At 48.4% G+C, this 11155-nt stretch overlaps 3 protein-coding genes across 3 annotated transcripts; 1 reads left to right on the forward strand and 2 right to left on the reverse strand.

Annotated features, from left to right (window-relative positions):
* Window positions 1-1026: 1026 nt before the first annotated feature.
* On the forward strand, window positions 1027-2705 carry LOC142708501 (histone H2A type 1-like; the record flags this gene model as incomplete). The annotated part of the gene is made up of 2 exons (XM_075848421.1): window positions 1027-1109; window positions 2408-2705. Coding segments are annotated over 2 exons (381 nt in total), but the record flags the coding sequence as incomplete, so codon positions are not given.
* Window positions 2706-5519: 2814 nt separating this feature from the next.
* LOC142708496 (histone H3) lies at window positions 5520-5930 on the reverse strand. The gene has a single exon (XM_075848417.1). It carries the CDS (start codon window positions 5928-5930, stop codon window positions 5520-5522), a length of 411 nt encoding a protein of 136 aa, XP_075704532.1.
* Window positions 5931-6811: 881 nt separating this feature from the next.
* LOC142708499 (histone H1.01-like) lies at window positions 6812-7514 on the reverse strand. Its single transcript, XM_075848419.1, has one exon. The coding sequence runs from the start codon at window positions 7510-7512 to the stop codon at window positions 6838-6840; it is 675 nt and encodes a 224-aa protein (XP_075704534.1). The 5' UTR covers window positions 7513-7514; the 3' UTR covers window positions 6812-6837.
* Between the last annotated feature and the right edge of the window lie 3641 nt (window positions 7515-11155).

Raw genomic sequence — 11155 nt, forward strand, 5'->3', positions numbered from 1 at the left:
AATGGACCTTTTCCCGCCAATGTTGGATCGAAGGAGGTTCTAAGAACTTTTTTGGGGGGAATCTGGTAATAGACTAAAGATCTTCCGCACATGGGACAGGTAGATTAAGTATAAAATGTACAGGATGGGGCTTCTCATACTCCTTCTCTCACTATCTAGACTGATTGTTTTATAACCTGTGTGCTGTCCTTCCCACCTACTCATATAGCGACATATAATGATATCTCTTTGGCCTATAACCTTGGGTATTCTAATTCTATGGTTATTGATGCTACATATTTACCTTCCTGCTACTTCTAATAATCTTCCATAACAGACGACACCTTGATTGGAGGTCGCCCTCCGTCTTTTTATTTTGCTTCCATTTCTTTTCATTATGTTTTATTAAGCGGTCTGGTCTCGACCGCATTTTGTACTCCGTACTATATAAAATATATGTCTATACAATTGTGTTTTTTGTATTTTTACTTTTGCTTTTGTTCAACTATTGTTATTGGTACATAAGATTTCTTAGCTACACAGGCTTTTGAGATATCATGTGTTTTTTAAGCCGCCCTGCGGGGTCAGCAAATGACTTTGTGCTCCATTGTTTGTCTATTTATCTGTAATAAAAAAAACGTTTTAATAAAAATAGAATTGAAAAAAAAAAAAAAAAAACTTGGTGTATTTAAACGTCTGAGCCACTGGGAATGCGATGAAAGAAATAAAGGTTGAAATAAATCATTATCTCTACTATATTTTAAGAACGTGAAATGTCAGAATACTACTAGAGATTCTAGCTGATCTAAGACAGGGACATGCACTAACATTGCAGGGTTCCTGGCCTAAGCACTTAAACCCTAAGCCCCCCAGCACGCAGTCCGCAGCCCGCAGCCCACTTGTTCCCTGATTCGGTCTAAAGTGAGTTCTGTTGTATGTCAGGTTACTGCGCTTTTCTATGAGATGAATAATATGTTCTGGTGGAGCCACTGAGCAGCGAGCTCACAGCTTATGTGCTCATAATTCAACTTTCCCCCTTTCCCATAGAGCACCATCTATGGCGTGATGAAATGTGACACTTGTTTCAGTGATGAGGATATTGCTGAAATCTGCAATAATGTAGTAGAAAAGTAAGATGGTTCAGCAGCATAAGTACCTTTCTCATGCAGTAACCTCCTCATTATTCTGCCTGCACACAGTAAGGTATCCTTTCAGACAAGGCTACACATCAGGAATTGTACCAGGATCTGCACAGAAGACTCTCACTGTTTAGTCACTGGTTAAGTACCACACGACCAGCTCAGGTTATTCGCTAGAGCTTCTTATTGTTCCCATTAGACCAAATGTAATATCACTTCCAGCAGGAATAAGAACGTCACCTTTGGAAGAATTCGCGACTGTCTCTCGACAGCAGAGGTAGCGCACTGGTAAAGTTATCTGCTCGTGAATTAGCAGGAAGCTGATGAGTCAGGGACATACAGGTTCTATCCCCAGGATCTCCACCTTGTGTCTCCAGTCTTAAAAGCGCTAATGAGATGTAGCGTTTCTCTTGTTGAAAGTCTGATTACCCCTGATTTTTAAAGAGTTGATAAATGTGTTATTGTGTATCTGCTGTCCAGCTGGCTCACAGCTTGTGTGATCTGAGTTGAGTGCAGGGGTCACTGCTGTACAATGTGGGTTCTAATCCCCATGTTGTCCTCCTGGTGACCTTGGGGTACTTCCCCCTTTCCTAAGGAGTATTGGGTTATGATACCTGTGAGAGTGAGAATACTGTTAGAAAAAGTAGCTAAGTACAGCTTTCTCAAAAAAGTGACAGCTGTATATGTAACATTCTTCACATAAGTAACTTTCTTAAGCAGTGACAATCTCATTGTGCTGCATCCACACCACTATAAACACCACCCATCAAGGTATCTTTTGGTTAAGGCCACACATTAGGATTTGAACCAGAGACCACACAGAAGACACTCACTGGCTACACACTGATCATGCACCCTGCCACCAGCACTGGTTGATATTTGGACTTTCTTATTGTCCCCACAAGACCAAATGTAAAGATCACTTCCAGCAGGAATAAGAACATGTCATCTTTGGAATATTTTGCAGCTGGCTCTCAACAGTAGAGGTAGCGCACTGGTAAAGTTCTCTGCCAGCAGAAGAGTCAGGAACATGCAGGTTCTATCCCCAGGAAACTTGCATAAGTAAGGAGAATGCCATCTACCACACCAGCGGCACGCAGCAAGCTTCAAACCCAGGTGCATGGGCTGGCACTGTAGTGTTACTGAACTCAGCACCTAACTGCTTCGTTATAGGGTGCAGGAGTCAATATAAATCAAGTAGAAAAATAAATGAGACCATTAAATTACAAAGATGTAATATTATTTTTATCCCGGGCAGGACTTCAGTTCCCTGTCGGTCGTGTGCACAGACTTCTCCGCAAGGGCAAATACGCTGAGAGGGTCGGCGACGGCGCTCCGATCTACCTGGCCGCTGTGTTGGAATATCTGACCACTGAGATCCTTGAACTGGCCGGAAATGCCGCCCGGGACAACAAAAAGACCCGAATCATCCCCCGTCAACTGCAGCTGGCCGTGCTCAATGACGAGGAGGAGCTCAACAAACTGCTGGGTGGTGTGACCATCGCTCAGGGAGGCGTCCTGCCCAACATCCAGGCCGTTCTGCTGCCCAAGAAGACCGAAAGCAGCAAAAGCGCCAAGAGCAAGTGAGCGCCGCTTATCCCACATTTAACCACAAAGGCTCTTTTAAGAGCCGCCCACATGGTCCTTAGAACAGAGCTGTCACCGCTGATCTCTGATGAGTAAGGGTCGGGGTATACAACTGCTGCATTACTTATGACCTACACATTAACTACTGCCTCGTGCGGATGGTGGCGCTGTCCTCATTGATGCACTAACTATACTGTACAGAACACATTAATAGTACAACTACTCCAGTGATTCATGTTCATGATCTACAACTCGCCCCCGACTACATAGTGTCTTAAATTATATCTTCCAGTCTCACTGGATTCTTCGAATGCGTCTCAGTAAATGTTACTCTGCAGCAACTTCATGCGTTAGTGGGATGAGGGGAGTCCTAAGTATAGACAACGCACAGTGTTAGTACGAAGTAGAATTAGGTGCATTCTGTTTCCTGTCATTGTATTGCCAGCAGCGCGATTATACCAGCAGTCTGGCAAAGTGACATACAAGACAATGCAAGTCCATACTTATGTGGAACTTGGTGCTACAAATTGCTAGTTTGTTTTGAAAATCTCGTAACATTTGTAGCAATGAGAGCAGCTTGGAAAACACGGCCCCTCCAACATTGGGTTTTGCTCTTGTAAAATGCCGTATCAGCTGCATCAGTTTGTCCTTTTCCATTCATTGAATGCGTCTCACTAAATGTTGCTCTGCAAGAAACTGCACGCGTTACTGTAATAAAGTGAGTCCTATATAGGGACAGCAGACAGAGTCATTATTAGTACTAGAGGTTAACAGATTTATTGCCAGCAGCCTTATTAATCCCAGCCGTCCGGCAGAATGAGATACGGGCCGAGCCGATACTTGTGTCAAAGTTGGTCCCAGTAACAGATTTATTGTTTGTTGTAAGAATCTGGTAACATTAGTAGCAGTGACAGCAGCTAAGAAAACACTGGCCCTCTCTCCAAGGATTGCGGAAAGCACGTTGCCCAGCAGCAAGCTGGACGCCGAAGAAGCAACACCGCAAGTCCGCTGTTTGATCCACTGCTCGTGCGCTTATACAGCGCTATGAGCAACTGAGCGGATATTCAGCGGTGAGTTTCTGCCACTCGTGTACGTGCAGTCATCGGCACAAACGGCGTCCGGCAGCGCCGCTACGAGGAGGTGTATTCCTGCCGGAGGATCACTCGGCAGCAAGTATAGCACTAAGGCACTCTTTCCCTTCAGATTAACATTCCCTGGTCTAAGACCCAATTCAGGCAGCTGCTTCTAGGACGTTATTAGGGGACATAGTGCAGTCCACATATCCGGCTCCTCACTGGAAGACCGACGTGATACTGAAGCCCCTACCCCCGTGTATATAGAAGTAGAAGGTCACTGCTCAGATGATACACGAGCGGTCACCAGCAGACATCATAGCTGATCTATAGAGGATGTGGCGGCTCTGAGAAGAGCCTTTGTGTTGTGTAAGATGGAGCTGAGCAGGAGGGGAATTAACCTCCGAAGCCGTAGAGAGTGCGGCCCTGGCGTTTGAGCGCGTACACCACGTCCATAGCGGTGACGGTCTTCCTCTTGGCGTGCTCGGTGTAGGTGACGGCGTCACGGATGACGTTCTCCAGGAAAACCTTCAGGACGCCGCGAGTCTCTTCATAGATGAGACCGGAGATGCGTTTGACGCCTCCCCTGCGAGCTAGACGGCGGATTGCAGGCTTGGTGATGCCCTGGATGTTATCACGGAGCACCTTCCTGTGCCGCTTGGCACCGCCCTTTCCGAGTCCTTTTCCTCCTTTACCACGACCAGACATCCTGTAAGCTGGAGCTAAAGAGAACTATTGTACCAACAACCGCGGGGTGCGTCTTTATATAGACCTTGGGTGGACCAGAGAGAGAACTGTAATACATGTCACTTCCGGGGCGTTTCTCTCAGTAAATTCACATTACCAATCCCTCCCCCTCCCGTTGATTGGCTTAACTCAGATTTTGAATTTCACTCTCATTTTACAATACCGGCCGCTCTTTTCCCGCTTATAGCGCGACTGCTGTGTAATCTCTATCTGCCCCAAATCTAAAGAGTAATGTTAAGAAAACAAGGAACAAGCGTGACGTCTTGGATTAGTATGGCGGCTGCTCGTCATCTGCCTTCAGGTTCAGGATTTGTGTGCCCGCAGATCACCCCTTAGGCCACCAGCACCACAACGGTTTTATAGAATGAATAGGGAGGAGAGGACTCGGGCAGTGTTAATGCGTTTAGATCTCTTATTTACAACGGTGACCAGGACTACACCCGATGATCATGACCTCACAGAATAAGAGTATAATTCCACTGCGCTTGTGTTCACACCGGGCGGAGGATACCTGCTCCCCACCCTACACGCTGCGCCTGGTTTGCCTTTACAAGGAGTAGGGAACAAGGACTCCGCACACACTGGTAAGCGGTGGATCATTAGCCGCACATAACGGCGTCATTCATAGCAGCAGCAGCGGAGGTTATTATAGGAAGAGCGATGTACGGTCATCAGTGAGGAGTGGGGCGGATTATCGCTACGATACAGCCGGAGAGGGAGGTGATGAATACAGCGCAGACACCCGGCATAACACATGACAGGACTGATGAAAGGGCCGGATAACGTGAGCGCTAGAGACGGGGACTGGTTATAGTGTAAATGGCGCCAAGCACTGAAAGGGTTAACATAGCATCTCCACATATTAATAGCAGAGCACCGAGAAGCCAGCGGGAGTCGCGGTAGAATAACGGAGGAAAAGGATTAAGCTCGTTTGAGGGAGGATTTGGTGGCTCTGAAAAGAGCCTTTGTGTTGTAGTCGGTGCCGGGTTCAGACCTAAGCCCTCTCACCACGGATCCTGCGGGCCAGTTGAATGTCTTTGGGCATGATAGTGACCCTCTTGGCGTGGATGGCGCACAGGTTGGTATCCTCAAACAGTCCGACCAGATAAGCCTCGCTGGCCTCCTGCAGAGCCATGACTGCTGAGCTCTGGAAGCGCAGATCGGTCTTGAAGTCCTGAGCGATCTCTCGCACCAGGCGCTGGAAGGGCAGCTTACGGATAAGAAGCTCCGTGGACTTCTGGTAGCGGCGGATTTCACGGAGAGCGACTGTGCCCGGGCGGTAACGATGAGGCTTCTTCACTCCGCCGGTAGCGGGAGCGCTCTTCCGTGCAGCTTTAGTAGCCAGCTGCTTGCGGGGCGCTTTCCCGCCGGTGGATTTACGCGCAGTCTGCTTTGTTCTGGCCATAGCTCTAGAACAACGTGCACACTTGTAGACTGATACGAGGAGAGGACAGAGCAGAGTATTTATACACTTGAGCGTGTCCTCATTGGTCCATGAAAGGCACACCCCTACATTCTATTGGCTTCTTCATAAAAATATGCGCCCGACAAAGCAAATGTGATATTCGCGACCAATCACCGCTCCGAAGAGGCGGACACCGGTTTACATGATGTCCAGACGCAGCTTGTACAGCAGGGGGCGTTAATGAGATCATTTCTCCAGCTCTGCGAAATAGTTGTCATCAGTAACAGCTCACTGTATTTCCATGTCCGCAGATCACGTACACAGCGTTATATAAGAGACTACTTCCCCATCATCCGCCGCTGCAGTGGTTTTATAGATCACACAAAGGGACAATCCCCCACCCCATCCTTACACAGGACACTGTGCCCCGCATCCAGAGGCAGCATATAAGGGTCACCATCCACCACGTGTAATGAGGAGGAGGAGGGGACATTGTGCTCTATTTACACCGGAGAGAGTGTAAACCATCGGCCTCCTTCACGTGGATCCTGTGCTGTAAGCTACAAGTCTATTGCTGCCCCGGTCCTTATTCACACATTACACCTGGTGGACTGTGACCTGATAAACTCTGCCTGGATGTTACACCATAGTGACGGGACGGACACTGTGGAGGTCCGGATACAGCAGCTATGGCGTCCAGCGCAATGACCAGAAATGACACTTGTCATAGAGTAACAGGGACATGAAGCTCCTCCGTGCACACGCGATGATGGCGCCTCCTTTATCTCAGGATCGCGCTGCTGTCTGTACCGGAGGAAACAGCGGCCAGTGATCATACAGCTCTGCCGGGGAGAAGGTGGTGGCTCTGAAAAGAGCCTTTGTGGGACAAGAAACGGGCGGCTCTCGGTTATTTCTTCGCCACGGTCTTCCTGGATTTAGACGCTTTCTTAGCCGGACTCTTGGCAGCTTTGGGCGCTTTCTTTGCCGGACTCTTGGCAGCTTTCTTAGCCGGACTCTTGGCAGCTTTCTTAGCCGGACTCTTGGCAGCTTTGGGCTTGGCCGCCTTCTTTGCTGGGCTCTTTGTTATTTTCTTGGGGGCAGGTTTTGGCTTCTTGGGGCTCTTCGCCACCTTCTTGCCAGCGGCAGGCCTCTTGGCCTTTGTCAGGCTCTTGGCCGGAGTCTTCTTCGGGGATTTGGCAGCAGCCGCCGGCTTCTTCTTGGCCGCCTTGTCCTTAGTCTCCTGCTGCTTCTTGTTCAGCTTGAAGGAGCCGGAGGCGCCGCTGCCTTTCACCTGGAGCAGGGTTTCCTTGGTCACCAGAGTCTTGAGCGCCATCTTCAGGCGGCTGTTGTTCTTGTCTACATCGTATCCTCCAGCAGCCAGAGCCTTCTTCAGGGCGGCCAGAGACACCCCACTGCGCTCTTTGGAGGCGGACACGGCTTTCACGATGAGCTCGGACACGCTGGGACCGGAGGGTTTTTTGTTTTTCTTGGCGCCCCCTGCTGCAGGTTTTTTCGGCTGCTTCTTGGATTTGGCGGCCGGCTCGGTGGGAGGGACAGCGGCGGCTGGTGCGGTCTCTGCCATCGTATAACACGGGAATACACTAAAACAATAATCCTGCGAGGGAAACACTGAGGACGGAGCTGGGGCCTCTTATATGTACAGCGGCTGCTCGGTGATTGGCTGCGATTGTCCTGAGCGTCTACTGGCTGACACTGATCACATGTCCTCCCTTTCCTCATCTGACAGGAGTGAAGCTCCGCTCTCCCCTTGTGCTTCCCTGCCCGGGATAAGAGCCCTTTACCGACTAGAAGCGGCCGGGCGAGCGGGCTCACTACGTGACTTCCCCCTCCCTGACATTCCCCCTACTCATTTCTAGCCTTCACTGGCAGAGATGCTGGGAAGGAGCCAGGAGGAGGCCCCGGGATCTCTGCCATAGTTCTGCCGATCTGCACATCGCTGTGATCGGACAAGATAAATGTGTTTGCGGGAGCTCGTTCCCTGTATTCCCGGCACTTGTCACTATCACAGGATTCTTTACCACAATGTCTAACGTGCGGGAAGCTGATTGTCCGATGCGGGGGCGACCTGGAGCTGCAGAGAGCCCAGAAGGGTAACCCGGCTCAGACGAGATGTCGGAGTGTCTTCCGCCTGTCTTACTGTAACTTGGCACAGAGGAGACACCAGAAACTGCTCCACCTGTGTTACAATAACCCAGCACAGAGGAAACACCAGAGTTTGCTCTACTTATGTTACAATAACTCGGCACAGGCAGGACACCGGGGTCTGCTCCACCTGTATTACAATTTCCCAGCACAGAAAAGACACAAGTCTGCTCCTCCTTTACTAAAATAACCTGACACAGGTCAGACCCCAGAACCTGCTCCTCCAGCAGTACATTACCCGGACACAGACAGGACACTAGAGACTTCTCCACCTGTATAACTATAACCTGACACAGACCAGACCCCAGAACCTGCTCCTCCAGCAGTACATTACCCGGAAACAGACAGGACACTAGAGACTACTCCACCTGTATAACTATAACCTGACACAGGCCAGACCCCAGAACCTGCTCCTCCAGCAGTACATTACCCGGACACAGACAGGACACTAGAGACTTCTCCACCTGTATAACTATAACCTGACACAGGCCAGACCCCAGAACCTGCTCCTCCAGCAGTACATTACCCGGACACAGACAGGACACTAGAGACTTCTCCACCTGTATAACTATAACCTGACACAGGCCAGACCCCAGAACCTGCTCCTCCAGCAGTACATTACCCGGACACTAGAGGCTTCTCCACCTGTATAACTAGAACCTGGCACAGAGGAGGGAACAGACACTGTTTGTTCCTCTTGTACTACATTAAGCCGGCAAAAGACAAGACGCCGTAGTATTGTCCGTGTCCCCACATATTACTGCCATTATGTCCCCTGTAGGAGGGTACAGGGACACAATGCCGGTAATATGTCCCTGTTCCCTCATCTTCGAGGCATTATGTCCCTGTTCCTTCATATTACCGGCATTATGTCCCTGTTCCTTCATATTACAGGCATTATGTCCCTGTTCCCTCATATTACAGGCTTTATGTCCCTGTTCCTTCGTATTACCGGCATTATTTCCCTGTTCCTTCATATTAACGACATTATGTCCTTGTTCTTTCATATTACCGGTATTATGTCCTTGTTCCCTCACATTACACAGCATTATGTCCCTTTCCCCTCATCTTACCGGCATTATGTCCTTGTTCCCTCATATTACCGGCATTATGTCCCTGTTCCCTCATCCTACCGGCATTACGTCCCTGTTCCTTCATCTTACCGGGATTATGTCCTTGTTCCTTCATAATACCGGCAATATGTCCCTGTTCCTTCATATTACCTGCTATATATACCTGTCCCCTCATATTACTGGCATTTTGTTCCCTGTATGAGGGCACAGGGACATAATGCTGGTTATATGTCCCTGTCCCTCTAATCTTCCAGGCATTATTTCCCTGTGCCTTCATATTACAGGCATTATGTTCTTGTTCCTTCATATTACCGCCATTTTGTCCCTGTTCCCTCATCTTACCGGCATTATGTCCTTGTTCCTTCATATTATCGGCATTAAGTCCCTGTTCCTTCATTTTACCGGCTTTATGTCCCTGTCCCTTCATATTACTGGCATTATGTCCCCTGTAAGAGGGCACAGGGACATAATGCCGGTTACATGTCCTTGTTCCCTCATCCTCCAGGCATTATGTCCCTGTTCCTTCATATTACCGGCTTTATGTCCCTGTTCTCTCATATTACAGCCATTATGTCCCTGTTCCTTCATATTACCGGCATTATGTCCTTGTTCTTTCATATTACCGGCATTATGTCCCTGTTCCCAAATCTTACCGGCATTATGTCCCTGTTCCTTCATATTACCGGCATTATGTCCATGTCCCCGCATATTACTGCCATTATGTCCCCTGTAGGAGGGCACATGGACATAATGCCGGTTATATGTCCCTGTTCCCTCATATCACCGGCATTATGTCCCTGTTCCCTCCTCTTACCGGCATTATGTCCCTGTTCCTTCAAAGTATCCGCATTATGTCCCTGTTCCTTCATATTACCGGCATTAGGTCCCTGTTCCCTCATCTTACCGGCATCTTGTCCCTGTTCCCTCATCTTACCGGCATCTTGTCCCTGTTCCTTCATATTACAGGCATTATGTCCATGTTCCTTCATGTTACAGGCATTATGTCCCTATTCCTTCATATTACGGGCATTATATCCCTGTTCCTTCATATTACCGGCATTATGTCCCTGTTCCTTCATATTACAAGCATTATGTCCCTCTTTCTTCATATTACCGGCATTATGTCCTTGTTCCTTCATATTATCGGCATTATGTTCTTGTTCCTTCATATTACAGGCATTATGTCCCTGTTCCTTCATATTACCGGCATTATGTCCCTATTCCTTCATATTACAAGCATTATGTCCCTCTTCCTTCATATTACCGGCATTATGTCCTCATTCCTTCATATTATCGGCATTATGTTCTTGTTCCTTCATATTACAGGCATTATGTCCCTGTTCCTTCATATTACAAGCATTATGTCCCTCTTCCTTCATATTACCGGCATTATGTCCTTGTTCCTTCATATTACAAGCATTATGTCCCTATTCCTTCATATTACCGGCTTTATGTCCCTGCTCCCTCATATTACAGCCATTATGTCCCTGATCCCTCATATTACCGGCATTATGTCCCTTTTCCCTCATATTACCGGCATTATGTCCCTGTTCCCTCCTATTACCGCACTATGTCCCTATTCTATTACAGCGTGTAGAAGACACCAGAGACTGCTCCTCCAATAACCAGGCACAAACACCAGAGTCTGCTCCACTTGTATTACAACACCCGGCACAGAGGAGACACCAGAGTCTGCTCCGCCTGTATTACAATAACCACCCTTTATCCAGTCCTCGCCAGTGTGATTGCTTGTTCTCTATCGTAGTCAAGCAGTTTCCTTGGCATCTGTTATAAATCTGACTACTACCCTTTTAAGAGCTGCCCACATGGTCCTTAGACTAGAGCTCTCACCGCTGATCTCCGATATGTAAACGTTCTGCGCCAGATAAGTGGCTCTGCTTGTACAGAGAACTAGCCAGCAGGAGGGGGCGACAACCTCCATTATGAATTCATATACCGCGGGGATAAACATTGAAGAGGAAGCCGTAG

Source organism: Rhinoderma darwinii, unplaced genomic scaffold (genome assembly GCF_050947455.1).
Source record: "Rhinoderma darwinii isolate aRhiDar2 unplaced genomic scaffold, aRhiDar2.hap1 Scaffold_3993, whole genome shotgun sequence".
Taxonomy (NCBI): Eukaryota; Metazoa; Chordata; class Amphibia; order Anura; family Rhinodermatidae; genus Rhinoderma; species Rhinoderma darwinii.

What these genes read in the sequence shown, in the direction of transcription:
- LOC142708496 (XM_075848417.1), bottom strand. Translation starts at nt 5,930, where the DNA reads ATGGCCAGAACAAAGCAGACTGCGCGTAAATCCACCGGCGGGAAAGCG.
- LOC142708499 (XM_075848419.1), bottom strand. Translation starts at nt 7,512, where the DNA reads ATGGCAGAGACCGCACCAGCCGCCGCTGTCCCTCCCACCGAGCCGGCC.